This window comes from Lipomyces oligophaga (genome assembly GCF_038497815.1).
Source record: "Lipomyces oligophaga strain CBS 7107 unplaced genomic scaffold V1516scaffold_5, whole genome shotgun sequence".
Classification (NCBI taxonomy): Eukaryota; Fungi; Ascomycota; class Lipomycetes; order Lipomycetales; family Lipomycetaceae; genus Lipomyces; species [Lipomyces] oligophaga.
In genome coordinates, this window is record NW_027117789.1 from 874012 (window position 1) to 887979 (window position 13968).

The following is a 13968-nucleotide window of genomic DNA, read 5'->3' on the forward strand; positions in this document are numbered from 1 at the left end:
TGTCACTTCTCCTCTCAAAACTTTTCTTGAGTACAGAATTTTCATGTTTTTCCAAACTAGAAGGAACTCCCAAAGCAGTCATGTGACGTTGGTCCCGCCTACATGATCCAAGGCATAAAAATCTAGTACTCTATGTTAAATTATCGTACAACAGAATTAGTACAGAATCAGATAAATACGAACTGAAATCAATAGAAATCAACAGAATTATTAGAACAATTGTAAACTTGAAACACCTCTTACAACCCCGACACCATGTAAATGAAAAAAAGAGCGTACCAATCTTTCTCCTCTCCTACTCCACCAGCTGTCTGAAGTCTCTTCACCTCTGCGCCAAACACATTCTATATGCAAACAAAAACTTAATAAATAAAAGAGTGACTATAATGTAAAATGAATATAAAAATCTCTCTAAGTACTAACCGCAGGTGGTAGCGGTGGGATAGATCCAAGCTTTCCATCCGAGGTTGCTGATCTCTTGATCGCACTTAATCGATATTTAATATCCTTCAATGGTTTTGACTCGGGCTCCCAGTAGTCGAAATGGTCTAACACCTTGTCAACATCCTCGCGAAGATTCTCCTGAACTGTATCATGGTTAGCTAACTTTAATCAAATCAACAATTATCCAAGAGCAAACATACCAAAACTATTCTCAAGCATCCCTCGAACACTCCACGGAAGATGGTAAGGATTAAAATTACTAGGCATTGGAACCTCGAACTTCTCATCAATATGAACAGGGATATCCGGAATTTCTGAAGTCTCCAAAGTGTTTTTGATAGCCATATCATATACAGCATATTCGTTGTAGATAGTCGAATGGCCTCCACCAGTAAACGTTCCGGCAAGTGCATCACTGATATCGCGAATGATTCCATGATCTGTATATCCATAATTTCTCAGCTTTGTCAAAAGCTCAATTAAGTAGATAATAAACGATGGAGCAACTGCTTTTCCATCTACATAGATCGCACGATAAATATGGGGATGCGTCACATGAACACAAAGTGCTGAATACAACGGTACTAATGGATCATTCACTGAACCGATATAAGTGACTTTCACTCCATGCGCAATCACGGTTCGTAATCCTTCCATGTATCGCCGAGCTGGCAAACTCTCTGGGTTTTGGAATGAGAATAACTCTTTCAGAGAATCTGACTCAAATGATGAATAGGCCCGCATGACAATTTTTTGATCCAGTCCATAAAATGGTCCAAGCGACACGCCAGCCATTCCAAGGATACCAATCTTCTTATTATCTGCATAACCTTCACCAATCAGCTTAGCTACAAGCTGAACAGCAACCGGTGTTCCTTGTGAATGTGCAGCTACTAGAATAAAATCGGCTTCAAGAAGATGATCCATCCAGTTCGACAACAGTCTATAAAGATTTTCAACTCGATCGAGAACTATACCTTCACCTTCAAGAGCAATTTTCTCAATTTCCATATCACTCTGGCCATGTGCTTCCGCCCAGCGTTGAATGGCCATTGCAGCTTCATTGGCAAATTTCACAGATGTGCCGGTGGGCTCCCCAATAATACTACGTACCATACGGATTGGAAAGAAGCCGTGAATGCCAATAGCAACGGCCTTTCTAATTCGTGGTGGTGTCGTCAATTCGACCCGAAGGGGGTCTCCGGGATTTGGCTTCTTCTCTGTCGACTCAAAAAACCGGCTAACAGCCTGATTGAAGGATGACCAAAGTGCGCTAGGAGGTTGTGCTACTGACAAGCAATCATTCAACTTCGGCACAACCATGTTAGGATACCGCATCCGCTCTTCTTTGGCCTTCTTCTTGCTCTTTCTCTTTTCCTTATCTGACTTTTCGAGCTTTTCTGGCTTTTCTGGCTTCTCTGGCTTCTCTTGCTGCTGAGTAAAACCATCCGCTTTCATCATATTAGGATCCCTAGTATTTGTAGGCTGAGGAGCCATTAATGCTGTTTCTTTCGCACCACTAGCTGACTTGACCGTGTTTCTATTTGGTTTGCCAATTGTTTCAATTGTCCTTACAGATCTGCTATCTTCCATTTTCACTTTGTAAGATTCCGATCGGTTAAGTCGAGAATTGCTGTAAACCGAAGGACTATCATAGCCAGGCAGACTAGTTGCGGAGCCATATGAGTTAGGTGGATATGCTGAAGTATTGGTACCAAGTGATGACTTTGAACTATTCCTTGATAAAGTATTTTTGCGAGACACTTGAATAGTTGTGTCTGCAGTCATGACACTTGCATTATCTGCCACAACAGGCTTGCCTCTTTGATTACGGATAAAAGATTGCGCAGAAGGGCCTGAAAAAGCCACAACTCCGTCTTCCGAGATTGTATTGACTTTGTCGTTCTTGGATTGACGAGACCAAAATGCCCAGGTGTTTGTGCTGCCGCCACTGACTGACGATTGCTCTGGCGGAGAAGTGGAAGCTGTGCCGTAAGAAGGTGATAACGATGTCGGACTAGACAGGCCATTGTTGTTATTCCTCGAACGGCCACTTGCATACATATTGGCACTTGACATCGTAGAAAGAGACGTTGTGCTGCGATTGGTGTTGTACATATTTACATTCTGGCGAACAGTAGTTGTAGAGGCGGTGGACAGAACCGAAGTAGGAGGAGATGGTGGACCATTTCTGAAAACCTGATCCTTTTCGCTGCGGATCTGTTCTTCTTGTTGTTGCTTCCTAGAAAAAAATCCACTGAACCAGGAAGGTTTTTCTTCTGGTGTTATGTAATCTTCAGAGTCCGGAGGAGAATACGGCGGTTCCACGGATGCAGGAAACTGTTCGAACGACGTTGGGGAATCCGAATAAGAGCCATTTCCTTGCGCAAAGTAGCCATCTCTGGAACTGTTTGTACGCTTAATTGTTTTTCGAGAACTCATGTCCGTTATCGTAGAAACTGTAGATACGTCGTCAGAAGTCGAGGAGTCGAACGAAGACTCGCTGCTAGTTGAATCTTTTCGATACCCGTTGACGTTGTGGGCAATTGAAGATTGCGAACGAAGCAAAGGCGCACGAGGAGGTGAAACAGTATTTCCTGAAGAAGAGATAACCTGCTTCACAGTTGCCTTTGAAGGTGATGTTTCCGACTTTGAATTACTACTGAACCAAGACCACTTTGCAGGTTTTTGCGGCTGTTCAGAAAATTTCTCCTCCTGTGGTGAGAGATCGTCTTCCGAGGAAGGATTGGATGAAGACGATGATGTCTGAGTTTCACGACGAAGAGGAGATTGGGGCTGACTAGGAGAGGGGACAGTTTCCCGGCGAGCACGAGACGAAGACGACTTTTTCCTTTCCACCAAGGTCGGGGCGCTTCTAAATGGAGCCGGTTTAGCAGATCCTGACGACGTCTCTAAAGAGTCCGAGCGGACGTTACCGGAAGCGTCCAGCTTCCGCGGGACGGACTGTTTAAAAAACGACGACGTTTGGTTTGAAGAAGCACGCTTCGAGCGTGCAGAAAGCGTAGAAATATGAAATTGAGAAGGCTCGCTTGGAAGGAAGATATCCGAGTCTGAGTCCTTCAGATCTCGAGCGTATATAGCAGCAGCCGAAGAGTATGGCGATACCGGTTCGTTGTCACGGTGACCTTTTGCTCGCACGGAAGAAGAGGAGGGAGAAGAAGAGGAAAGTGAACGGTAGGAGTCGGGGGCGGGAGAAGGTGGAGGGGAAGACTGCTTGCTCTGGAACCGGGAAAATAATGGCATGGACAGAGAAGAAGGACAGAGCTTGAAAGACCACGATGGCGATGATTATCAGCGATGGAAGGGGTGTCTCGTTGGCAGGACCGAGTAGGCCGAAAGGAGGACCGAGCAAGGTCAACAAATTACTATTTGCTGATTGTATGTCGGGTTTGTGATTTAAGCCAGCAAGAATTGAGACCGATGGTCGCCGCAGGGTTTTGTTCAAGATGAGGAGGTGAGATATGAAAACTATGCAACAGCCCGGGAGAAACAGCCGACAGAAGGGAACAAAGAAAGAGAAACAAGTCTCGACAATGTAGCTGTACGATGCAAGTTACTGCGCTCGCACTCTGGCTGGCGACGATTGTCAAGCTATAGGCTCAATATCGGCACAACCAGGCTCTACTTTTAGCGAGGTGGACGAGCTTCTGGCTGTGGTCACGACAACTTGAAAGCGTTTTTGGTGGAGCACAAAAGGTGCGGTCTTTGAAAGTTGTGATTCTGTGGAGAACTCTCTTCTTAGACGGCGGCAAGGTTCGTTCGCTATTCGGAGCAGAACCAAAGCCGGGATGACCTGATGCGAGGACTCAAAGATGCGAGCTATTGGGATTATGCGCATAAATTAGTTCTATTTACGGCTTAACTAGAACTACAGAGCTACATCTATGCTATCGTATCGTATTCGGATCTTTGTCGTAGGTAGTATGTTCTTGTCAAAGTTAATATTGGGACTAACTCTGATCTACCCGCTCTTTGCCAGCATTCAATCTAAATCAACTGAATGGTCTAGTAGCTCGCGAAGGTAGTTGGCGCAATGGAGATCGCTCTAGATCCATTTGTTCGAGATGTTATTATTGACTTGGTTAAATCAGATATTTTCAGATATTTCTCCGATATTATTTCTGGACTTCTGGACTGTGCTATTTCCGGCTGACTCCTACAAATGCACTTTACTCAGGTCGGCGTAGTAGTGGCTGGCTCGTTTCTCTCGCAAGCTTCTGCGCTGTTATAGAGTTTCTTGACGGTTCCGTCATTCGAAGTCTGCAATTCTGTGACTAAGTTTTCTGATTGCTGTTCATTTGGTCGAGAAGCCTATTGGATTCGCACAGTCCGACCGTTACTTCGGGCTTCGCTGTCTTGTATTCTATAGATTGTAGAAAATGCTAGTTTACAGTGATCTATACTTCACACTTTCGTTAATTAAGCTTCTATTCATCTTCATACTCGGCAAGGGTTTCAATCTCAGATAGACATTAATTGGACTTCTATGACTACTCTACCTTTTCCAAAGAAAGTATATACACGATATCTTACTCTTCTTGACATTTTCTCTTTCACAAAACGAAACTACTTACAAGACTTACAAGACTTTTATGCTTCAGCGTCTTTATCCCCATCCCTTGCGAATGTCGCTGCCACGATCATAGGAAAGACAATGGTCGCATCAGCGTAAACTTTCACGCTTTTGGCGTTGGCCTTGATTTTTCCCCAGCTGACTGCCTCGTCAGGACGTGCACCTGCATCGCTGCCATCAAATTCCTGTCCTGTGTTTATGTAGACTGCATAGTCAGCGCCGTTTCTCATTAAACAAGCGTTTGCGATGTGGTGTTTCACGAGTCCGCCGCCTAAAATTATCATACCGGCATGAGCAGACGCCATTGCAAGGCTGTTGATTCTCCGAATATCAGACACAATGTCGATTTTTAATTGCAGCGGTGAAGATCGGTATGTGTGGAAAAACAGCATGTCACCGATACTTCCATCTGTAAGCGCCGGACAAAAGACAGGAATATCATTTTTGTATGCCCAGTATAGAACCGAGTCTTCATTATTGATTTCCTTGCCTAGTCTGCGAATCACTTTCGACGGCGACCAAACAAGTTCAGGGTCCGCCTCCTGTTCTTCGAGCATCTTGTCCAAAATAGGTACAATCCATTCTTCGAATTTGCAATAATTGTCATTGGGAACGAGTAAATTCCCGATCCGATTCATTCCTTGTTCGCGTAGAGATTTTCCTGGTAACGTGAACTCTCCTAAGAATGTGGGTGCAAGACATTTGATCAAGTCTTCCTCAATCCCACCTCCAGTAGTTACAACTGCAGAAACATGTCGGTGTTGTACTAGATATTTCAATGTGCTTCTTAAACCCGAGGATATTAAATTCGAGGTATATCCCAAGAATACTGTGCATTTGGCAGAACCGTTTTCATCTCCAGAGAGTTGCTGATCGTCTTCTTCCTCTTCACCTTGCTGTTCTTCTTTCGGTTTCCCTCTCCAATGTCTCATCTCGTCGATAATCTCACAAGCTTTTCCCACTGAGGTAGCTTGAAATCCCATTTTCCGAAGACCACTCACTAGTCTCGAAACCGTTATATCATCATTTCCCTTCGCATTGAAATCTATGCCGGAAACTTGCTCCACTCCATCTGGTACCGGTTCGGAGGCTTTCAAGACCGCAGTCGAAGCTAGCGGTGGCAATTTCGATTCACTCATATCCTAACCAATTTTTGGCCTATTAATCTTATCATATGCTCTATCTTCTAATACGACTAGTACAACGAAATCTATTTTACTTTGACTAGAGGAAAAATAATTTATCCCAATCTTCTCTACGTAATACCAAAAAACTCCCAATCAATCTACTCGTCGCTGAAGCAATATTCCTTTCGAGCGAATTTACAACGAAAACGATATTCAAAATTACTAAAAGTGATCAACGCATTAACGACAGAAAGAAGAGATGAATTATTTTTTTTGCAACTACAACCCCATATCAAAAACAAGAACTGCTCAGCCGAACAAACTGGTAATGAAAACAGAAAAATCCTGTAAAAACGCCTTACACAACAATATCATCCGGGGCTATTATTAATTTCAAAAAGAAAGAAACAGAAAATCCGCAAATCTAATTAACGATGCAAAACATAATTGGGTGCAACGTAGTCTTGTCATTGATAGCTGACAAAAGAATTAAGTCAGTTTCCGCCGCTTCGCAGCAACTTCTGGTTGAGAATCGGTGTCAATGTACATCCCAATCGAATCGTCATCATAGAAATTAGACGGTCCGGGACTTTGTAAAAAATCTTGAACGTTAAAATTACCACTCGGCAGCGACGAACGTCCATCTTCTAGCATGAGAGTCTGAGGCGACTGTACACTGTCAATATCCAAGGGAAGCTTGCTTGTTGCGGTAGTTATCGACTCATCTGCTGTACCAGGATTATAAGACGGAAGATTATTTGTTATCCAATCTTCGACTTGATCGAGCGACTGGGTATGGAGATCAAGCTGATCAGACAGATCATCAATCGTCTGATTACTTCGAGAAAGTTGTGCTTGAACATCAGCTGGATTCGATCCATTTAATCCAACCATCATGGCCTTGCTTCTATCAGCTAGAATGCCTGGAGATAAAGGAAGAGAGCCAGAAGGAGAGTTAAGTAGATCCGGGAACAGCATCGAATCGGAGTGAGAGGCTACGCCTCCTGACGAAGGCATATCTAAAAACATAGACTGGTCGAAAAGAGCACTTGGAGCAGATCCTCCAGAAGCGGTAGCTGAATTAGATGGAACATCCGTAGCATTCGAAATCCGCGGACTTAGTCCGAATGAGGGTGAAGTTGTGTTGACCGATCCTTTGATGGATTGCTGTACGGGGCTCACGACACCGACGGGTGAACTAGCCGATGTGGTACTTGGAGCCGTAGATTTAGCATCTGCATCTAATTCAGAAATCGAGTGTTCTGTATCTCGAAGCATCAAACGGTTTCTAGGAGAAGGCTGTGGACTCGATACCACAGGAATTAAGCTTGACTCGCTCGACCCAAGAATCTTGGAAGGATTTCCATAGACAGATGCCAAAAAACGCAGTATTTTTTCTAAAGTTTCTGAAAATGATTGATAACGTTCCCTAGTCTGGTAGGATTCTCGCCATAACATCTGATTATCCTGCTTTATCTGCTTCAATTGCTCAGCAATTAGCTGCTGCGACTGTCGAAGATTTTCGACTTCTTCAACAACCTGATGAATGTCCGGTTCATCTTCATCATCGGAACCCTTCGAGCCACGATTTCGTACGATGTTATCTAACAAGTCCTCCCGGCCACGGATAAAATTTGGAGACTTAAATTGCCAAGTCTCTTCTCCAGATAACATTGCACCAGCAGTCACGTCCTGAACTTTATGCCATCCGTACATGTTCAGTTGTCGAACAAAAGACGAAAAATTAGAATGCTTAAAATAACGTGGCAGAACTGTTCTCTCAAACTGCTCTCGTCCTACGACCTGAAAACTTGATCCATCAGGCATCCAGTTGATATGCGCAGCGTTTGCCGGATCATTAACCATTGTCCATAATTTGACGACAAATGCTGGGCGAGTTTTAGGAGCAGACGTGATTGCTTTTCGAGGTTTCGCGGGTTTGCGAGAGTTGGCGTGTGGAGGAATAGAGGGAATAGGTAGAGGAGCGGTGATCGAGCCTGGAACGGTGTTGCCTGCAGTGATAGCAGGACGCTGCTTCAATCCAGCTGGCGTGGAAGCAGTAGCTTTGAGTAATGCACTGGCAAGAGCATCTGATGCTGCCATTTTGCAAATAAAAATAGAATGTTCTCGTTCAAATTGTGCAGCCGAGTGCCGATCTATAAGCAAAAACAGCACACTCGTTCAGAGAAGCACAAAGAAGAGTATATTCAAGCAGATGATGAAATAGCAAAAGTATAAAATAAACGGGCCGAGTAAAATACCGGACAGGGTAATACTAAAAACCTGACAGAAAATTTAAATGTACGAATACAGACACTATTAGCTAATGTTGATTGCCAGCATAATCAGTAATTTCATGAAATAATTAACGGATCTTGGTCAATGTCAGCGCAATGGATCATCGGGTCCGGTGGCGGAAAAAAATCTATGGTATATAGGGATTAAACAAGACAGTATTGCTCAATTAGAGTTGGAACTACCGAATATCTACTCATCTATTTATCACGTGAGTCAATTCTTGCAATACTCAGTTCTGACCAAGCCAAGAACTGGATGAAAGCTCGCTAGGAATTAGTCTTACTGATTGAACTCTAGAATGAACATATTGCGAAACCTAGGATTCTCCCTGTTGAGTTTATATCAATTTATTGCCGATATATAGCGTAGGTAGACTGACGAAGCAAATACCCAGATTTGTATCATTGTACCACGGTCATGGGGCTTGTAGTATATATACCATGTATGTCCGTGGAGATTATGCTTAGTTAAACTGATATATGGTAATTTCAGTAATTCCATAAAGATTGATTAGTCTTTTCGAAATCAGACTTTTCAAATGCTTGATCAGTTGACTACTAAGAATGGTCGGCCTTACTGCGGATCAACTGGCTCGGATTGTAAGTTGTTGAAGGGCATTCGACTCGATCAAATACTCCAGTAGATGTAGAGATCTAACAGATATCCAGGAGGAAAACCGAAAGAAAGCTAGGGAGAGACTTGCTGCACGTGCTGAATCCAAGGCCAAAGAAGCTGCAAATCGCGCGGTAGAGGCTGCACCTGTGACGCTTACACAGCCCGCAGTGAGAACATTGCCAGTTTCTGTTCGTGACGCTGGACAGACGGTGACCGAGCACTCAAATGGACCAAAAAGAGTAAACGATGGTAAATCTGATTCTGCAAATGGGCAGGATGGAGCAAGAAAGCGGCCGTATGATAATATACGACCTGCAAAAATGTTTCAGAATTTTATTGAATATGGTAAGACATTATTAATTTATATGGAGATGCCATGTACTGATGTATTAGATCTCTCAAAAATGAAGGACACTAGAGGAGGATTCATGCCTGAAGAGGAAAATGAAAGAAGCGGGATGACTCTTGAAGAATGGAAGGCAAAGCAAAAAAAGACGGTCGAAGATCCGTGTAAGCTCCACCGATTCTTCATGATTCACTGATATATGCTAACTTTTCTTCCAAGTGAGAGCACTCAATCCGGATGATAACCCCAAATGCTTTGAATGTGACAGTTTAGAAATCGACTACGAATTTTACAATACATTTGGTTGCAGAGTTTGTCGAACCTGCAAAAACAAGATTCCAGAAAAATACTCGCTTTTGACAAAGACTGAATGCAAAGAGGACTATTTACTGACAGATCGTAAGTTTGACCTAATTTGCAATCGCATACAGCTATTCGATCGTTCTGACTATCAAAAAAGCTGAGCTCCGTTCGAAGGAGGATCTTCCTCATTTGGAACGACCAAATCCACACAAAAACACATACAGCAATATGATGCTTTATCTAAGATATCAAGTAGAAGAATTTTCGTTCAAGAAATGGGGTGGAGAAGAAGGTTTAGACAAAGAGTATGAGAGACGTGTCGAAATGAAAAAGGAAAAGAAGGGAAAGAAGTTCACCGAAAAACTGAGGCAGATGCGTCAGCGCACTCGCACTGCGACTTGGAATAAGCGACTGCACGAGACTGCTCACGAACATGTCTGGGGACCTGAGACTCGTTTGCCTGGAAAGGATATGGCCGTTAGGCAATGTACAGAATGCGGGATGGAGACCGAAGAAATAGTGTTTTGATTGATACCATAGTGATTGGAGTTTAGGGAGGATCCTGGTTTAGCATTTGATCTGTGTAATATATTCTTTTTGATTGTGATGTCTGGTTGTCTCACATATTGTTCATTGATTGAAAGAATGAGAAGCTGTATATATTGTCAGTAACGATCTCTGGAATTTATTTTTTTGAAATCTAGTTAAATATACTTCCAGTAACAGAGTTAGAATTCGAATTTCTAAGAGAGCTAATCGAGGATGGTGGTCTGTTTATTTCCGCTGGTTGGCAGGGCAACCAAGGGATAGGGGTCAACAAATGGATACAACCCCTGCGCTTGTAGACGAAGTTGATGTCCACCGACTCAGTTTAGGCCTTCGCGTCACGTAGTCCACTTGTTTTGCTCTTGTTTTTTTTGGTTTGTTCCTACGTTTTCTTGCTTTGTTATACCCGCAGATCATAGTTAAATCGAGATATAGCCATGAGAGAAGTTATTAGTATTAACGGTATGTTTGTCTTGGTTCGAAGCTTGCACGAAGCAGCACTAATTACTAACCTGTCGCGCTTGTTTAGTCGGCCAAGGTATGGACACGTCCGGAAGAAAATTAATTCCGAAAATCAAGTAAACAGCTCTTGTGATTGATATTAATAATTTTTTTCATAGCTGGTTGCCAGATCGGTAATGCTTCATGGGAGGTGAGTATTGAGCTTTTGATCTGTAACGCGTGAGATCGAAATTCTGTTTTGATTATTCTAACCACCGTTATAGCTGTACTGCCTTGAACACGGTATTCAGGTTCGTCAATGAAATAGAGATGGCTGAGATTTTTGTTGTTCCCGATTACTGATCCATGATTCAGCCTGATGGATATCTCACTGCAGAAAAGCAGAGCGGTCCTCGTGATGAAGGATTTTCGACCTTTTTTTCCGAGACTAGTATGAATATTCTCCAACTAACCCTTAAAGGAGGCTTACTCACAGATGTACAGGCAACGGCAAATATGTTCCTCGCACTATCTATGTAGATTTGGAACCGAATGTTATTGATGAGGTTCGCACAGGTGCTTACCGAAATCTCTTTCACCCGGAACAGCTTATTAGTGGCAAGGAGGATGCTGCCAACAACTGTAAGGCGACTTTTGCCGACTTACTTCGAATGATTGTTGAAGCTAACAAATCATTTTAGATGCTCGCGGCCACTACACAGTTGGGAAAGAGTTGATTGATCAAGTCGTTGATCGAGTTCGCAGAGCTGCTGATTCTTGTGATGGCCTCCAAGGATTCCTTTTCACACACTCGTTTGGTGGTGGCACTGGATCCGGATTTGGTGCTCTTCTTCTTGAACGTCTTTCGCAAGAATATGGAAAGAAATCCAAGCTCGAGTTTGCGGTTTATCCTGCTCCCCAGGTTTCGACTTCGGTTGTCGAGCCCTACAACTCTGTGTTGACCACTCACACGACACTCGAGCACTCGGACTGTACATTTATGGTTGACAATGAGGCTATTTATGATATTTGTCGTCGCAACTTGGATATAGCTCGACCTTCATATGAGAATTTGAATCGATTGATAGCGCAAGTTATTTCCTCAATTACGGCGTCGCTTCGTTTTGATGGGTCTTTGAACGTTGATTTGAACGAGTTCCAAACAAACTTGGTTCCATATCCTCGTATCCACTTTCCGTTGGTGACGTATGCGCCTGTAATTTCTGCAGCCAAGGCTTATCATGAGGCAAACTCTATTGCCGAGATCACCAATGCCTGTTTCGAGCCAAACAACCAGATGGTCAAGTGTGATCCTCGCAATGGCAAGTACATGGCTACATGTCTCCTGTATCGTGGCGACATTGTCACGAAGGACGTGCAGGCAGCAGTTGCTGCGATCAAGGCCAAGAAAACGATTCAGTTTGTGGAGTGGTGTCCAACTGGATTTAAGATTGGTATTTGCTATCAGCCACCACAGCTCGTTCCAGGAGGCGATCTTGCACAAGTTTCGCGTGCAGTTTGTTTGCTTTCCAATACGACAGCAATTGCCGAGGCATGGTCTCGTCTTGATCATAAGTTTGATCTGATGTACTCTAAGAGAGCATTTGTGCACTGGTATGTTGGAGAAGGCATGGAAGAAGGAGAATTTAACGAGGCTCGCGAGGATCTTGCATCGCTCGAGAAAGATTACGAGGATGTTGGAGCGGACTCGAACTTTGACCAAGATGAGGAGGCGGAATATTAATTAAGGAGTTGAGAACGAGTCTAGTATATTGTTGTTATTTTTTATTTTATTATTTCGTTAGCGTATTTTTTATATCTTTGTTTTACACAAGTGCGTGCACGATTGCTGGATATTTTTAAGAGCACGGAAGAAGGTTACTATGTACCGTTTATGCTATTTCCCCTTAGGTTCTTGTTAAGAATTAATTGATTTATATCGTTACTACTTTTTCAAAGAACATCGTAAAATATTATACAAAAGTTAAAAAATTATTCATTTTCGTCTTCACTTGGAGAAGATGAAGAACCACTAGTAGTAGAGTTCGAGATATCGGTTGGCGTCGAAGATTGCTCGAGAGATTGAGTTTCAGCAGATTTAGATGCGAGAACAGCCTGTCGAACATCTTCTTCAAGTTTTTCGTATGCTTGAGCAATGAGTTTTGAATTTGGGTTGAATTTCATGCCACGGAGTAAGGTTTGTCGAGCAGCTAACCGATTGGCATTATCGATCAGTTCATGGTCTGCGACAATGACCCAAACGTTTGGATTTCCTGGATGTAGGCGGACCATTTCACGACATATCCGATTGAGAACTTTGCGAGCTTTGATCTGTTGCGCATACGAGATGTACTGGGTCCACAGATCTATATTGCCGGGGAATCGAGTGGTAGCTCTGTTGAACACGTAAAGAATACGCTGGTTACCCGACCAAGAAGCAACTGAGGCGGCAACTTTCTGAGCAGCTTCATCACCGTCATTAGAAGCGGTTACAGCAGTCAGTCGGCCTATACGTTTCCGCCGAAGTAGATCAAGATTCATTTCGAACTGGACATATTTGAGATAGTCTAAGAGAACTGTACCGCGATTACCGATGCGGTGTTCGAACTCAGTACGTCGACGAGTAATACTGTTGATTTCTTCCCGAGAAAATAGGCGAAGCTTCTGGAGTGCTTCAAGCTCTGGTAGAGTCTGGACATGTTAGAACGTCATTGAGTACAGAAAAAACTGTGTGGGGAACAAAAAAGTATATACCTGCTCTAGATAGTATCTGATTTTTTCAGACATTTGAACGACTAAACTGCTGATTCTGTAGACGCTGTCCACTGAGTCTGAACCACAGATTTGAATTCAGCCAACTCTTGCTGAAAACCGGAACCAACAGCGAAGCTACTGTTCAGCGAATTTTCCGCTTCGAGTTCATTGTAAAACAGATCCGACCGAGGAAAGTCCCAAAATTTCTCAGCAAAGCAGTAGTCGCGTTTCAGTGCGGGTTAGGATCTCACGTGATGCGCGCGTCGAGAGACCTTGAAGCTGTATGAATAGGGCATATAGGAGCCATTTCCATGGAGATATGCAGTACAAGTATGGAACAGAGCTGGGCTGGTTCCGGTTTCGGGCAAAGAGGTCAGGAAGGGAGTGATTGCGCGCGCTGGAGGCGTTTGACGAAACGAGTAAATAAATAGAGTGAGAGCAGACGGACGCGCGAATGGTCGGTAGCAGCAGTAGAAAGAAGAAAAGTAGCAGCTGCAGTT

At 43.4% G+C, this 13968-nt stretch overlaps 6 protein-coding genes across 6 annotated transcripts; 2 read left to right on the top strand and 4 right to left on the bottom strand.

Annotated features, from left to right (window-relative positions):
- Positions 1-123: 123 nt before the first annotated feature.
- Positions 124-4182, bottom strand: V1516DRAFT_677281 (uncharacterized protein). The gene is made up of 2 exons (XM_066922554.1): positions 645-4182; positions 124-587 (listed from the first exon to the last, which is right to left on the bottom strand). The coding sequence occupies exons 1-2, from the start codon at positions 3706-3708 to the stop codon at positions 412-414; spliced, it is 3240 nt and encodes a 1079-aa protein (XP_066776878.1). The 5' UTR covers positions 3709-4182; the 3' UTR covers positions 124-411.
- A 692-nt stretch (positions 4183-4874) lies between these two features.
- Positions 4875-6250, bottom strand: V1516DRAFT_677282 (Deoxyhypusine synthase). The gene has a single exon (XM_066922555.1). It carries the CDS (start codon positions 6175-6177, stop codon positions 5056-5058), a length of 1122 nt encoding a protein of 373 aa, XP_066776879.1. The 5' UTR covers positions 6178-6250; the 3' UTR covers positions 4875-5055.
- A 1274-nt stretch (positions 6251-7524) lies between these two features.
- Positions 7525-8268, bottom strand: V1516DRAFT_625905 (uncharacterized protein; the record flags this gene model as incomplete). Its single annotated transcript, XM_066919726.1, has 1 exon — positions 7525-8268. A coding segment is annotated over one exon (744 nt), but the record flags the coding sequence as incomplete, so codon positions are not given.
- Positions 8269-8942: 674 nt separating this feature from the next.
- Positions 8943-10604, top strand: V1516DRAFT_677286 (XPA protein C-terminus-domain-containing protein). The gene is made up of 5 exons (XM_066922556.1): positions 8943-9062; positions 9132-9423; positions 9472-9588; positions 9644-9823; positions 9885-10604. Exons 1-5 carry the CDS (start codon positions 9027-9029, stop codon positions 10253-10255), a joined length of 996 nt encoding a protein of 331 aa, XP_066776881.1. The 5' UTR covers positions 8943-9026; the 3' UTR covers positions 10256-10604.
- V1516DRAFT_677291 (Tubulin/FtsZ, GTPase domain-containing protein) lies at positions 10605-12675 on the top strand. Its single transcript, XM_066922557.1, has 7 exons — positions 10605-10735; positions 10803-10811; positions 10894-10925; positions 10999-11025; positions 11090-11165; positions 11219-11356; positions 11416-12675. Exons 1-7 carry the CDS (start codon positions 10711-10713, stop codon positions 12456-12458), a joined length of 1350 nt encoding a protein of 449 aa, XP_066776882.1. The 5' UTR covers positions 10605-10710; the 3' UTR covers positions 12459-12675.
- V1516DRAFT_652835 (U3 small nucleolar RNA-associated protein 6-domain-containing protein) lies at positions 12622-13664 on the bottom strand. The gene is made up of 2 exons (XM_066920285.1): positions 13469-13664; positions 12622-13405 (listed from the first exon to the last, which is right to left on the bottom strand). The coding sequence occupies exons 1-2, from the start codon at positions 13499-13501 to the stop codon at positions 12707-12709; spliced, it is 732 nt and encodes a 243-aa protein (XP_066776883.1). The 5' UTR covers positions 13502-13664; the 3' UTR covers positions 12622-12706.
- Between the last annotated feature and the right edge of the window lie 304 nt (positions 13665-13968).

What these genes read in the sequence shown, in the direction of transcription:
- V1516DRAFT_652835 (XM_066920285.1), bottom strand. Translation starts at nt 13,501, where the DNA reads ATGTCTGAAAAAATCAGATACTATCTAGAGCAG. An exon ending in TCAGATACTATCTAGAGCAG is followed by an intron (nt 13,406 to 13,468) that starts GTATATACTTTT and finishes TAACATGTCCAG; the next exon opens with ACTCTACCAGAGCTTGAAGC.
- V1516DRAFT_677291 (XM_066922557.1), top strand. Translation starts at nt 10,711, where the DNA reads ATGAGAGAAGTTATTAGTATTAACG. An exon ending in TCGGTAATGCTTCATGGGAG is followed by an intron (nt 10,926 to 10,998) that starts GTGAGTATTGAG and finishes CCACCGTTATAG; the next exon opens with CTGTACTGCCTTGAACACGG. An exon ending in GCCTTGAACACGGTATTCAG is followed by an intron (nt 11,026 to 11,089) that starts GTTCGTCAATGA and finishes TCCATGATTCAG; the next exon opens with CCTGATGGATATCTCACTGC.
- V1516DRAFT_677281 (XM_066922554.1), bottom strand. Translation starts at nt 3,708, where the DNA reads ATGCCATTATTTTCCCGGTTCCAGAGCAAGCAGTCTTCCCCTCCACCT. An exon ending in GATGCTTGAGAATAGTTTTG is followed by an intron (nt 588 to 644) that starts GTATGTTTGCTC and finishes ACCATGATACAG; the next exon opens with TTCAGGAGAATCTTCGCGAG.
- V1516DRAFT_677286 (XM_066922556.1), top strand. Translation starts at nt 9,027, where the DNA reads ATGGTCGGCCTTACTGCGGATCAACTGGCTCGGATT. An exon ending in CGGATCAACTGGCTCGGATT is followed by an intron (nt 9,063 to 9,131) that starts GTAAGTTGTTGA and finishes ACAGATATCCAG; the next exon opens with GAGGAAAACCGAAAGAAAGC. An exon ending in TCAGAATTTTATTGAATATG is followed by an intron (nt 9,424 to 9,471) that starts GTAAGACATTAT and finishes CTGATGTATTAG; the next exon opens with ATCTCTCAAAAATGAAGGAC.
- V1516DRAFT_677282 (XM_066922555.1), bottom strand. Translation starts at nt 6,177, where the DNA reads ATGAGTGAATCGAAATTGCCACCGCTAGCTTCGACTGCGGTCTTGAAA.